A 15,273-nucleotide genomic window follows, 5' to 3' on the forward strand; every position below is an offset into this window, starting at 1 on the left:
TACATTTGTAAAAAAAAAAAAAGAAGACAGACAGACAGACATAGAAAGCTACCTGTTAGAAAGGAGGTACAGAGGTGGGAACAAGATACCGTTTCCTCACTGTCCATGCTCCTCCTATCACTGCACAGCTGCAATCAGCTCAAAGAAATAATCTAATCTAGAGTCCAGTTACCAACTGTATGTCTTGCGTCATCAGACCATCTGTATACAGTCAGATGTCAGTAGAGTTTCTCTAGCTCCAGTGAGAGGCAGGGTCTAGGGCAGGCATGGCAGCCAGGGAGAACACAGGCGTGGCAAGGTTGGTGGGCGGGGCTCCGATGGTCCTCAAGGAGTTGTACCACTCTTCTTGCTGGCGGGGGGGAGCCGGCTGAGGTGGGACTGTGGGGCATGGACACTGGTTGGCAGGACCCGGGTGGTGGGAGAAACCACCAGGGGGCAGCATGGATGCAAAGCGGGGGATGTGGGCCAGAGAGTGGGGGTAGTACTGCCGACCAACCCCTGTGGACTGCACACACATCCCCCCCAGCAGTGCCCCGTGCCCTGGCATCATGCCCATTGGCAGGAGCTTCTGGGATGCCCGCTCGTGTTTGCGCTGTTTGGCACGGCGGTTTTGGAACCATACCTGTTAAGCAAGACAAATATGTAATTTACTAAAAAACTAACAATAATGCAGTTTTCCTTTCTGTAAATCATGCATTGATCATTTATTTATAGATATTTGTATGTCTATAATTTCATAAGTAAATGCCATACTGTACACTGGCTGATGCTACAATATAAGACCTATGTGGCCATAAAAAATAGGTCTTTACTCACCTGTACACGTGCTTCATTGAGTTTGGTGAGGCGCGCCAGCTCTTCACGACAGTAGATGTCTGGGTAGTGGTTCTGTCCAAACGCCAGCTCCAGCTGCTCCAGCTGTTTGTGACTGAAGGTGGTGCGATGGCGTCTCCGGGTCAGGGGCGGGTGGACCCTGCCACCACGCCTACTCAGACCCACCACCTGCACCCGGTCACACAAGCCTTTTCTGGCTGGCTCTCCAATGTCTAAGAAGAGAAAGAACTGAATTTGAAAGGCTCCTGGCATTCACTGAATGGGATTAAAAAAGGGGTTGTTTCCTGGCTGGACTTTTCTGTCTACAGGTCCTCCAAGCCTACTTGTGTTTCCCAGATAGCCATCACATAAGAAATGGCTTACATTTGTAAGAGCAAATTTCACTGATGACTGTCCCTTCAGAAAGAGGGATTATAATGAGTTTGTGGTTCCCACCAACATGGGGCAACCTAATAGCAAGGAGGCTTTGCTGTCCAAATTCAATCTTGTGTGACAGAGATACCAGAGACTGAGGGATCAGACCAAGCTTAGGTCAACAATGACCAACAAAGTGACTAATTAAAAAAATTGGTTGACCATGCTGACAAGCATTGTTTACATTACTGTGGTACTATAGGAGACCCGTTGCAGGAGATCCCTGAAAACTATGACTTAGTACCAGAATGCTATTTTTAAATAGTTTTCAGTAAAACCTAACAATTGTAATATATTTTATTACAATGCTCATGTGGCATTAATAAATTGTGTTCATTTTAATCTCCCATAGTAAAAACCTACAGCTATATAAAAATAAATGCTATTTGCAGGTTAACCTGTTTCGATTGATACAGCACGTAACGGAACAGTAAGTGATTCATTTGCAAAAAGTAAGTTCTTGTCAAAAAGAAACAGTTTGACTCACCTACACTGGAGCTGACTTTGGCTGTGTCAGGATACATGTCAGCACAGGTGTGGAGGCTGTTCTCTGTGTCCTCTGATAGCTTTCCCTGGGCCATGTCCCTGTGCTCTGGTCACTTGTGCTCTGGGATGTGACAGTCAGCAGCACTGTGTCCTCATGGAGACAACACCATGACATCACATTCCTAATCCCACACGCCCACCCACCTACCTGCTTTACACCTTTACCCAATCTACCTGTCTGTCTGTCTGTCTCTGTCTGTCTTCCTCCATCCATCTGTCTGTCTGTCTGTCTGTCTCTGTCTGTTTTCCTCCATCTGTCTGTCTGTCTGTCTGTCTGTCTTCCTCCATCCATCTGTCTGTCTGTCTCTGTCTGTTTTCCTCCATCTGTCTCTCTGTCTCTGTCTGTTTTCCTCCATCTGTCTGTCTGTCTGTCTGTCTGTCTGTCTGTCTGTCTGTCTGTCTGTCTGTCTGTCTGTCTGTCTGTCTGTCTGTCTGTCTGTCTGTCTGTCTGTCTGTCTGGCCCCCGGGCTGAGCTCTGACAAGAGTGTCAGTGATGGCAGTGTTCCCTGATAAATTTACTTATTACCTTTGCATTTTATTGTACATGCTTTCATGACAAAAAGACACCTGCAAGTGCATGTACTGTTGTAGTTCCACATTCTCCCACCAGGCAGTGACAGAATCCCCAGGCTGTGAAAGATTTTAACCCAGTTGTCTGGTACCACCAGAAGTCAAACCATCATGTCCTCTTGTGCCCTCTCCTTGTAACAAGTATGTAGGAGGATAATTAAGGGTTGAGCACACTCACAGCACATAACTTTACACTATTAACCTGCGCTTCCTTCCACTGCTGCCTGCTGGTCTCTCTGAACATGTTCACTCAATTGACCATGCTCCCATTCTTAAATGTATTCGCTTGAACTCTTTTGGTGTCATGGGAGTGTGGCCAGTATCTTAGTGTTGGCTGCCATTCCCATGATGCTAAACTGAGTCTGGGCTAGTTCCGAAGAATGGCCTTCCTTGTCACACTAGTGGACACTGGGCTCAAACTCAAAAATCGTCAGTCATCACTGAGTCAAACTATTTGTTTAACCCCTTGTACTGGCAATGTAATGCCATCTTATGAGTAGATGTATAGCATGTTAGTCTGATATATATTAACATGTAAATGTTAATGGGTTATAATAAGTTGAAAGAACGTGCGTCATCAGTGTGTGTGTGTGTGTGTGTGTGTGTGTGTGTGTGTGTGTGTGTGTGTGTGTGTGTGTGTGTGTGTGCGTGTGTGTGCATGCGCGTGTGTATGTATGTATGTGTGTGCATGCGTGTGTATTCAAGAGAATGAGGTTCCAAGTACTCCCCTCCCTGCTTTATACTTGTAATAGTGCTGTCATGGGACATTTGATCTGGCTGACAAGTGCCTGCCCAGAGACATTAAATCAAAAGATCAAACAGAAGCAGTAGGGAGAGCTATACTCTTCTACAACACAGTGGTACATACAGGTATTCTAAACTATTCCTCATACTGTAGAATGTACAGCTTTTCCAAATTCTTCTACAATACTATTGTATCTACAGGTCTTCTAGACTCTTCTACAATACTTTAGCACACTGCTCTTCTATATTCTACTTTTGAACCATACAGAATATACAGCTCTTCATCTACGTAGAAATACTTCATTTCATGACCCGAAGATTGCAAAACATCAAATCACTTACTCAATTGCACACAACTCAGTGATTGAGGTTAGCTGTCTCACAGATGTTCTTATTAAATTGCCAAATAATTACACTTCAGATTGAATTGGCTTATTGTAGATGTCTGAAAAATCCCTTCCCTTGTTCAAGTGCAAGCTCCCTACGTAAAGAGCACTAATTTGATTCCTCATGACACATAGTTAGTTTGTGAAGGCCAGAAGCTATCTATCTGTCCTGAAGATGACTCACTGGGCTTGAGCGTGTGTCACATCCTCTACATGTCGCCCATTCATCTCTCCAGATCCCAGCTCCCAGTAAGAACTAGCACTGACTTAAGCAGAAATCCTCCGGTCAGTTTGTCGGTAAATAGGTTGGTTAGTTGTTCTATCGGTCAGTCAGTCTTGTGAAATGATGTGCTGCATCTCTGTAGGCAGGTTCTTCTTGTGAGAGTGAGGCCTTGAGGCTTGAGCCAGGTAGGTGATGTGCCCTTCCCCAGCAGAGGAGACAAGCTAAATCTGTCTTCATCTGCCCCTAATGGGGAATAGATGGGGAACGGATTGGAGCTAGGTTAGTAGCTATATTTGGTTTTCCAGAGTAGATGTAGTCGGCTTGGTCCTTTTTAAAACAAACGCACACACTCACACATGGGTGCATGTGTGCACACGCACATGACAGGAAACATACATGCATGTGGATCCCTTCACATGCTGCTCTGTGGTTTGGTTGTGGTCTCGTCCAGTATGGACACACAGAGGACATTCTTCCCTCCCAGTTTCTCGGGACTGAACTGGGAGTGACCTGCCTGGCAGACGCGCAGCACCGATGGAAGGAATGTAACCCAACTCCCCTCTCTCCTCCTTTTCTCCTCCTTCTCTCCTGCCTGCTGGCCGGCGTGTGTGTGTGTGAGGCAGAGAGATGAAGAATGAAAACAAGAGAGAGAAAAAGGGGAAATCTGAAAGGATGAGAGGAGAGGGTTTGACACCATAGGTCTACATGGGTCACGATCACATTCTCATTCATTGTTCGTCACCTCGCAACGTATCTAACGGTCCGATCTCACACAACGTAACTTAACTTCTCCTTCCCCTCTGCCACCTACTGTAGTGAGTGGATGCACGTTGGATGAAACCGCATTCAGGATGGCCAAGTGGGCATTCAGGTTCATCCTCGATGAAAGTAGGCCGTGAATCCTCCGGTCACCACTGGCCAGGTCTAGAAGTGTCTACTTTATCATTCTGTAACCTGGTGTCTGTTTCACTTCGTTTCTGGTATAAAGATATATTTGGTTCCGGGGGCACGTTTTGGGACCCAATGAATATATGCTTTACCAGCAGAAATGAACTAGTTAGTAAGAATAAATAAGTGTGGATGATGAGGTGTTGATGAGGAGCCATCTCAACTATTCTATGGTACTGCGATAGACATGGGCCGGTGCAACTGACACCAATGCTGGTGCAGGATCATAACGGAGCCTGCCAGGGTTGTGATGACTCCTTGTAGCCTTGGGGAATCAAGCACACGGACAGAGTTCATGGGAGAAGGAGGGAGGGAGGGAGGGAGGGAGAGAGAGAGAGAGAAACAGAGAGAGAGATTGAGAGAGAGAGAGAGAGACAGAGAGAGAGAGAGTGAGAGAGGTACCAGGTGCCCATCCCGTCTGTCTCTCTACAGATGAGTACAGGGAGGGGTGGGGTATCAGGGTGTTGTTGAGGAGTGACTGGAAGGACCACAGGTGGTCAGGGGAGGCAGTTCCAGCAAGCCGGGGGTGGGAAAGAGGACACCGCCAGGGGAGTCTGGACAGGGGAGGCATCCAGACAACAGCTCTGCAAATCCTCCAGCCCTGTCCTGCCAACAGCTGAACATCGAAACCCCAGTGCAAACAGGACGCCACACGCCACATTCAGTCGCTCTCCGTTTCTCTGCGTTTCCCCTCCTCCGTTTCCTCCTCACCTGCTCTCGCTTTCTTTTCCCCCCTCACATTTTTTCGTCTTCATTCGTACCTACATTTTTATTTGTATCGTGCGAAAGGAAGTCTCACTTTCTGGAGTGAAAATGACGCCCACGGGTTTCAAAGTACTTTTTTTTCTTTTAACAGTTTTAGGAGGTGGGACGTGTATCAACACCTTGGCGCCAGTCACCATGGTTACAGCACCTGTTCCAACAGAACTGTGTAGCGGTCTGCCAGTGCCGTTTCTACGTGCTACGTTCAGTCATGTCATGGCCGCCAACTATCTCGAGCAGTCCCACCCCCATGCAGTTGCCTCTGGTCTTTCTGATGAGACCCCTCATTCCTCAGGAAGGAATCAAGGGGTTACACAACATTACATAACATTTCTTGTTCGGTTGACTCATGTATCTGTAACACGCGTGTCGGCCTCCTCTCCCTCACATACATGACACATTGCACGCAAGTACAATCACATCATGTACAACATATCAGATGGCAACATATCAGGAGTCAGATGGCTAAGCGGTTATGGAATCGGGCTATTAATCAGAAGGTTTCCGGTTCGATTTTGCCTTGCAAAATGACATTGTGTCCTTGGGCAAGGCATTTCACCCTACCTGCCTCGGGGGGGGGATGTCCCTGTACTTACTTTAAGTCGCTCTGGAGAAGAGCGTCTGCTAAATGTAATGTCAACATATGATCCTCAACACACTCTCACACACAGAAGCAGTCAATGTATGTACTGTGCACTCTTCCACACATCAGAGCATGTTGACTCCTATAGAATGACTCCTTAAATTACACCAACCCGGGACTGAAGGTCACGAGGAACGCTACAATCAAGAAAGGACAAAAAAAAGTAGAACAGATCATTGAAAAAAGGTTATTGGTGTCGTTCTCTTCAGAGAAAATGGTGCATCATAAATCCAACAAATCAAATAGACTTTACATGATCTAATGACAGGAGCAATGTCCCAACATGTCTGTCATGTATTGTCAAGTCCTTGGTATGAGGGTGTTGGGTTTAACTGGTCACTTCGTAATAATTGGCTGTATGTCTTCCATGTAATAGCTGACGTATGGGGACCTATAAAATAGGCCATTACTCAGCCATGTTACCCTGAGCGTGTCTGTTGCCACTTCAATCTCACACACACACAAAAACATACAAACACAAATACACAGCACACACACACATAAATTCAGCACACATACAAACATAAGGCATCCACAGTAACATTTTCAAGTAACATTTAAAATCTTCTCATATTCTAACAGCACCACACGTGTAGCAGATATACACCCTTACGCACACACAAATAGGGTTGAACACAACTGTAAAATATCACAACACTGTTTTTGATCATTCAAGTTAGGGAGAATATGTTGTTTATTTGCCATGACCAAAATCATTCATTCACAGATGGTGAGAAAGGATGATTGATTAGTGTATTTTCCCCCGGAGCCAGTGATTGTCAGGTTGTATCCATTATGAGGGGGTGCAAACAATCTGGAGAAATGTGAGAATCAAGCTGTGTACATGATGCTGAATTATCATGATGGTCGCAATCTGAAACACTGAGAACTGAGAAGTTCTGTTTGTGCATACACGATTAGACCACTGTCTAAATGTATACTTTATATAAGTAGATACATCATATTTTGATTCTACATGTCCTACTTGTAGAAGGGTCACATCTTAAATCTATCTTTATTGTGCCTCACCAGTGTGTATAGTATGCCAGTGTGTGTGTCTGTGTGTTTGAGCAAACATGGAGCTGACTGGAGAAAACCTCTACTCCTGTGGCCTCAGGTCAGCAAGTCAGCTCATGAGCAAGACTTCCCAAAGTTTGTGGTCATTTCCCATCAAGCCAATGCCCAGCACCACCACACCCATGCAGCTGGTCCGGGTACAGAGACACAGCCAGGGGGGGGGGGGGGGGGGGGGGGGGGGGGAGGAGAGTGTCAACAAAGCTTAGTACCACAGACACAACAAGGAAAAAAGTTTGACATGTTAGAAAAACACATTGTATTAATGTCTGGTTAATACCCCTGAGAATTGGATATACTGTATTCAGGGTTTGACTGCAGATTTGTAGACATATTATGTCTCAGACGGGTCATGTTGTAAAAGACCCTTCTGTGTGGGAATGGGAACAATGGGACCATTTATAGAATGAATGCAATAGCCTGTAACCAGGACCCTTAACATATTAGCCATGTGACCCACTTGAGCTCAGACAAGCGTTCCATGTCTAGCAGAACCCCCTAAACCCATCCCCCACTTCACTCCCCAACACATACAGTAAAGACACACATGCAGTATCGATAGAAGCGTGCACGCATGTGCACACACACACTCACATACTGTGAAACACGCATGATCACAGAAATAAAGTGGTGTTCTCTCCGAGCTGGCTTGATGGTGTATGTGACTCCCAGGTGAACCCCCCAAGCTGCAGGGCCAGAGCCTGGCCCCTGAGGACTGGTGTCCCACAGAGGCCATCATGTCACCCCAGTGGAGGACAGGCAGTGCTGGAAAGGAAGAAAAAACACAGTCCAGTGGAATAATTATATGAGAGAGGGAGTGAATCAGGAAATAGCTTTTGGTTTGGGAAACTCAACGAGAGGGAGCTTGCCATATGTTAAATGAAAACAGGATTTGAGAGAGAGAGAGAGAGAGAGAGAGAGAGAGAGAGAGAGAGGGAGAGAGAGAGAGAGAAATAGAAGAAATAGTCCAAGTGGGAACTCAGAATTTGATGTTTTTTGTGTTTCTTTTGCAGTCGTACCAAGGTAACCAATGATGGTATCCCTCCATTTCCTTTCTACATTCTCTCATTTTCTCATTTTCCCTAATCCCCCTTCTTCATCACTCACCCCCCTCCTCCTCCTCCTCTGTGCAGTTCAACTGGCACGGTTGCAGCTCTTTCCTCACACTTTTTAATGGGTATCTTCCCAATCAGGTTTTACTGCAGGAAATTTCAGCACACCACATTGCGTGAGCCGAAGGAGTGCTCCATTCTTAGCTCGGCACTGCGGAGTGCCAGGGTGAGTTGGCTTGCCAGGGGGGAAGGGGGTGGGCAAAGGAGGAGTAGCAGTGAGTGTTGGGGGGAAGGGGGGTAGCGGTGTCAGTTTGGTGCCAGCAGTACAGTTCTGGAAGCCGTTTTTCCCCTCCTTTTCTCAATAGTACCAGAGTCAAAGAGGAAAGCTTACTAGACCACTGAGGGAAAGCAAAACAAACACACCAGTCACAATAACACACACACGCATGTCGGACACGAAGGATGCTGGGAAAGCACGCATGCAGGCAGGCTGTCTGTCTTTACGTGGTCAGTGATGGCTTGGCTAATGGGATGTCTTTCTTTACTTCCCTACATGGTTTGGTTGTCTTTGTGAGAGATCTATCTCTTTCGATCTGTTTTTCACCTTTCTCCCCCTTTTTCCTAAGGTTTCCTTGTGTCTCCTTGGATTTTCCCTGAAAGATGGTGATGTAGTAGGCATGTGGTTTAATTGAAATAATATTTGCTGTACTTCACAGGCTCTCCAGTCCAACACTGATTCTCCCTCAACAACGGCATTATTTTTAGCCTCGCCGCTGAGTTCTGTCATTTCCTGTTGGAGGTTCAGTGCCTGTTCCTTCGGTTCAGCCCACAAGCAGCCTGACACACAATGTCTGCACTTGGCTTTGACAGTAACGCCGTTCTGAACAACGAACGTTATACCTTACATTTATATCCCCTTCTGAAGATGGATTCCGTTCCACAGCATTAAAAAGTACAGTCACCCCCACATGATAATGACAACAATGCACTCATTGCGATTGAATTCTGTCTATTGTGGGGTTTAACATATCCCTTTCTAGACTTTGAACAAAGAGAAGTGAAGAATGTGTCTCATCTTTCAGCTGGCCAGGGACTAACAAAGTAGTCCGAGATGACTAACACGGAACTTGCTAGATTCTTTCTTCACGGCACAGCCTAAGAATGTCTTCCCTTTTTGGGGACCCAAAAACAAAGTGTTGCAGATTCGACACATTAGAGAGAATAGCCGCGTTAACCTCCGTGAGAAGTGTGGAGATGGTGGCGGGCGTGTTGCTGACAGCTCTGTGAGTCACCGAGGCCCCCTGGGGCTGCGCTGAGAGCTAGAACAGAGGAGGGAGAAGGCCAGGCTCTGGGCCACTCACTGCGGTCTCGCTCTCTCTCCCTCTGATTCATCCTGGCTGCTGGGAAACAGAGCCGTGGAAGGAAAGCGTAAGCGGCCTGGTCTCCGTCTTAATATCGTCTTTCAGATCGTATCCCTGACTGAAAATCCCATTCAAAGATGGTAATACTATTTTACACATGAAAAGCACTAATATGTTGAGTCTACTGCTTCACTACAGGGTCCATCCAAGCCAACACTGTTACACTGCTCCATGTTCAACTCCTTCACACACTATATCCTTCTAGACATTTACATTACATTTACATTTAGTCATTTAGCAGACGCTCTTATCCAGAGCGACTTACAGTAAGTACAGGGACATTCCCCCCGAGGTAAGTAGGGTGAAGTGCCTTGCCCAAGGACACAACGTCATAGTGTGGCCGGGAATTGAACCGGCGAGCTTTAGATTACTAGCCTGACTCCCTCACCGCTCAGCCACCTGACTCCCTTCACAGCAACCTTCATAGACCTTCACAGCAACACACAAGGGCCCTCACAGTTCCTCTAAAGAGCCCTTATGGCTCCACCACAAAGCCCATAGCTCTACCACAGGGACCGTAGCAACCACTCTGAGCCCTCAGCTCCACCACAGGGCCCTTGCAGCTCCACCACAGGGCCCTCGCAGCTCCACCACAGGGCCCTCGCAGCTCCACCACAGGGCCCGTAGCTCTAGTTAAAGGCCTTCTCTGCTCCTTCACATGGACCTTGCTTTTCTGAGGACAGAGGGATTAGATATAATGTTGGCATGTTAAGTCTGCAACTCAAGACTGGGAGCGAGGAGGAAGGAATTTGTCAGAAGTCTATAAACACATGTATAGAGCAGGACCCTGATGCCAGCGCTGGGAGTTTGGACTTTCCAGAGCCCGTGAGAGACAAAGAACCTGAGGGAGAGAGTGAGCAGAGCTTCTGGATTGGGGTTTACAGGAAGGGCAACCAAGGAACACCGATACAGCTCACTCGGAGAAGAGGGGGGACAGAGATAAAGAGGGAGGGGTGTTAGGGGGGGGAGGCACAGACAAGCACAAAGTAGGTTTGTGGAGAGGCGCTCAAAGCCCTACAATCAGAATGTGTAGGGGTGGGTTTGCACACTGTAGAGAATGACATGGCTGCACCGTGAGAGATCCCAAGACAAAAAGAAAAAGGGAAGGAGGGAGGTGGGAAGATAGAGGAATGAAAGGAAGGACATGCCCGCTAAACATTTTCCAGCCTCTCTGCCAAAAGCAGAAAATAGGTTAGTCCAGATGCTCACTATTCCCATGTGGTCCAACTCTTGAGAAAAGGAAGGGAGGTGGGGTGATGAAGATGAAGAAGACGATGTTAGAGAGGTGAGGGAGAGGGGAGCAAGCCGATGGTTTCTGACTGACAGTCAGCCATAGTGGGGTATGTGGAAGGAGGGACAGGGTGAAGGGGCTGTGGGAGAATTCGGAATTGATTGCCAGATGGTACACAGGTGGGAACCTCGTTTCTCTCTGGGGGTTGAAGATGTCAGAGAAGGGAGGTCAGGGGGCTGAGCTATTACAGTAGCTCTCCTCAATATTACAGTCATGCTGTGAAAGAGAGAGAAAGTCAAATCAAGTGGAAAGGTTGATCCTCAGTAGACACACCAAGTAAAACAGAGGAACATTTTGTTTTTGATGTTTCTCCTTGCCGTTCCCTGTCCTCTTCTCTGTTCTCGCGATGACTGTACACTTTGTGTGTTGCTCTTGGCTTGGGGCTCACTGGCTGTGGCCCAGAGGGCCGCCTGCTTAGGCCCAGCCCCCTCTTTCAGCCACTGGGAGGTGATTTCTGGAGCGGGTGTAAAATACTGTCAAGGGGATATATTTCTGGTATGAAATATGGATGGGAGCCTATGTGTGTAGGTGTGTGTGCGTGCGTGTGCGTCTGCATGAGGTGAGCGAGAGGTCACCGCTAACTTTGCCGCCATAGACTTGGCGACGGTCCAACGCTTGAGAAGTGACAGCAGAATAGCCTCTTTCTCTATCCCCCACCTCCCTTTTTCCAACTCAAGTTGCGTGCAGATTACATGCAAGCAACCATATGGTGTGAGGCTGAGTTGGAACCTGGGCCTAACACTGTGTGTGTGGGGGAGAGTGGGTTATGAGCTTAAGTGAGGGAGTCCAGAGGGAAGGAAATTAAACCATACACAGGCTGGTGCTGTACTGAGATCAGATTCGGACAAACAACATATTCTATAGAGAGGAAGAGCATAATATGTTGATAGAAGTACAATGTAGGTAAAGTAGTGTTACAATGTTACATAGGACTCCCAACATAATCATGATCTGCAACTTAAAATTACAATTCCAAGCCTGTCTTCCAATGTTCCCTAGAGCCCCAGTGAAATTGATTTGTTTTATGACCACAATTTTCTCAGCTGGTTGTGACTTTCAAATGGCAGACAAGTTCAACAATCACCTCCATCTTGATAGGTGCCCAGATGTTCTTCTAGCACTTATCTTTGATGGTACTGCCAACAATAACAGCTTATTCAGGCTTAATGTGCTGGGGAGAGATATAACGGTGTGTACTGTTGAGGACCATGGTGTCTTGAAGATAAGGAGGTGTCTCAGGCTGCATGAACCTCAACAAGCTGACATTGCCGTGGCTTGTACCCAGACATTTCAGTCCTGCACTTGCAGAACCATGACTTCGATCCAGTTCAGAATTTTTTTTACTTCCCAGAATGCCTGGGGGTATGGCTGGAGTTTGGGAGTGTGTGATTGAACGTGAGTGGAGTTGTGTTGAAGAGTTAAGGGAATATACTGAAGGGTTACAGGAGCTTGTTGTTGAGATGTGGACAACTGTTGAATCCAAGTCAGCAGCAGGTTTCTTCAAAGACACACCCTACAGGCCCTATAGAATGCTTCCTACTCAGTGTGCTTGCTCACCCTCTCTCTCTCTCTCTCTCTGGGCGAGCGTCAATTATTTATAAGCTTCGGGTAGCTAACTTGAAACCGATAACCCACATGCTATTTATACTTCATTTCAAAGGAACAAATACTAAACTGTCGGGTTCCAGGCAGCTTGGCAGTGCCTACGTCTCCAGCCAGCTCCTGGTCCAGGACAGCAGCCTTGCCGGGGGGAGGGCAGCACAGAAGACCAGCCATCGCATATTTCACCATACCGCTAAATAGAAAAGAGACATGCATATACTAATTTCCAAAGAAACCTATCATCTTGATTGAAGGACTTATGTCATGGTTTCTAAACTACCAAGGCTCTGGGGGACTGTTGGTGGTTGGGCTTTGGGGTAGGTGGTGGGGGCTCTAGGGTAGGTGGTGGGGGCTCTAGGGTAGGTGGTGGGGGCTGTGGGGTATGTGGGTGGGAATCTGGGGTAGGTGGTGGGGGCTGTGGGGTAGGTGGTGGGGGCTGTGGGGTATGTGGGTGGGAATCTGGGGTAGGTGGTGGGGGCTGTGGGGTAGGTGGTGTGGGCTGTGGGGTATGTGGGTGGGAATCTGGGGTAGGTGGTGGGGGCTGTGGGGTAGGTGGTGGGGGCTGTGGGGTATGTGGGTGGAATTCAGCAATGCAGAGCTCAGGGCGGAGGAGCAGGCTTCAAATCCTCCCACTGATCCCTGCCTGACTGCCCATTTAGCCTGCCAGTCAGACCCCTACCATCCAGCCCTAAACCAGATCCCTCCAGGGTCAGGTCAGCTGCATTTCCACAGAACACACTATAGATCATTAAGTAACATCACATATGTATGTGTAGAGGACAATTAGTTGGACATGACAATGGGACAGCCCAATGTGGTTTACACTTAACAATTTTTTTATTTGGAATATTAAGACAATGAAGCATAAGCCAAGCACCAAGAGTGACAACTACAAGTGTCGCATCATTCGTCTCTTTTAAATGAACAGGTTATACTGGAAAGAAACGGCTGTTTTGAATGGTGAAGCAGATACACAGAAGAACAAAGACACTGAAATGTGAACATGGTTACGTCGTTGTACAACTTTTCAAATCCTTTTTGACAGCAGTAAAAAAAAAAAAAAAAAAAAAAAAAAAAAAAAAAAAAGGGGAGATAAGAAGAAAAATAATAATAATTGGAACAGCAATATTCGTCTGACGAGAGTTTGGTTAGCCCATGGCAGTGGCTGCAGCCCCGGATTTGAGGAGCTCTTGTGATTGGTCAGAACGAATAAGGCAGTCTGGGAACACAACAGTGCTGTATAATGACAACCATTAGTCCCCATCATTGTCAAGTCCTGTTGCCACAGCACCCACATTCACACAGCAACCAATGTGCACATACAGCATTAAAGTGACAGGGATTGCAACCATTGTTACAGTACACTCCATTGCATATTAGGGAGAATAATGAAAAATTATATATATTTTTTAGGCATACATCTTTCTTTTTGCATATAGCATCAACTCAGCTTTCCGAACAAAATATGGGAAAGATGAGAATAAAACTCGTTAGAGAAAACAAAATAACATTTTCCAATTCCTCATAAGAGCCGAAACCGTGCCCCTACACAGGAACATGTAGACCTTGTTGCAGGGGGGGGTCGTGCTAGGGTGGACTAGGATAGCTGCTGGCGTGACCTGCCTGTACCTCACCAGATCACAATCTGATTCACTCCAAATGAAATGCGAGTGCAGCAAATCTGTCTGGTTTATCAGCTAAGCCTGTCTCAGCACCCAGGGGTTTCTCTCATCCAACAAGGCGTTCATAGTGCAGCTAATAGTGTGTTCTACCATTGATATAGTTCAAAATCTTTTCTTTTTTTCTTTTTCAACATAGATCAGAATATACATGTAAACACCTTTCTTTGTTTCCCTTTCTGGGAGTCAAAGAGGGGTGGTGCTGGAAAATACGTGGTCCTTATTTAGACGTCCCCGGTATTGGGCAGGTGAGTGTCTCTAATGTGGGGTTAGTGTAAGGGACCAAGTGTGGCAGGGTGTGTGTGTTTTTCCAAAACGGTCAATGCACCACAAAAAAAAAAAAAAACTATTTCTCCAGACTCTTCTTCATACAATGGGTACAGTATTTACTCTACAGGTTATATGGCATAAGTGCTACTATAACTGTCACAGATATTTCCCATGGGGAAAACTGAAGAGAGAAGATCCTGGAACAAGCCTCCCCATCGGCCTGCCTGAGAATAGAGGGACAAGAGGCTTTGTTCATAGGGGTCATCACTGGACACCCCTCACATGTCACTCCACATCCCCCCTCCAAAAAGGACCCCTTTGTGGGGCTCCGTCCACACGCACGCACACAACATTTACCTGGGAGGCTGCAGCGCAGCAGAGATCTACTAGGGTCAGTTAGTTGGGCCTCCAACATCACTTTTACCTGGAAAAACAGATGAGATACTCCAGGACCACCAGTCTCCAAACACACACCGACTGAATCTTGCACCAATACACACAATTAAAGTGCCAATACTTGAACATTTCCCCTACACATGATCCCATCCCTCCCCCTCTGCACCCAGTCTCCACAGCAGGAAGCTGGGCTACTCAATGGGACATTGTGTGATTGGGGCAGGCGCTCTCTGTAATGCTAACTTTAACTTTAGCCCCTAGAGCATGGGTGTGGAGGCGGGGTGGGCACAAACACTCCACTCTACCTATCCCAGCATCAGCAGGGACATGTTGAGGATGTGGTCAAAGAATAGAGAGAGGAGAAAAGGGGGGTGGGGGTTAAAAAAAGAGAGCACCAACATTTTCAAAGAAATCTCCC

At 46.9% G+C, this 15,273-nt stretch overlaps 1 protein-coding gene across 1 annotated transcript; it reads right to left on the reverse strand.

Annotated features, from left to right (window-relative positions):
* Nucleotides 1–59: 59 nt before the first annotated feature.
* Nucleotides 60–1,829, reverse strand: prop1 (PROP paired-like homeobox 1). Its single transcript, XM_047029417.1, has 3 exons — nucleotides 1,736–1,829; nucleotides 817–1,046; nucleotides 60–622 (listed from the first exon to the last, which is right to left on the reverse strand). Exons 1-3 carry the CDS (start codon nucleotides 1,827–1,829, stop codon nucleotides 233–235), a joined length of 714 nt encoding a protein of 237 aa, XP_046885373.1. The 3' UTR covers nucleotides 60–232.
* Between the last annotated feature and the right edge of the window lie 13,444 nt (nucleotides 1,830–15,273).

The sequence above is a fragment of the Hypomesus transpacificus genome, chromosome 11 (genome assembly GCF_021917145.1).
Source record: "Hypomesus transpacificus isolate Combined female chromosome 11, fHypTra1, whole genome shotgun sequence".
Classification (NCBI taxonomy): domain Eukaryota; kingdom Metazoa; phylum Chordata; class Actinopteri; order Osmeriformes; family Osmeridae; genus Hypomesus; species Hypomesus transpacificus.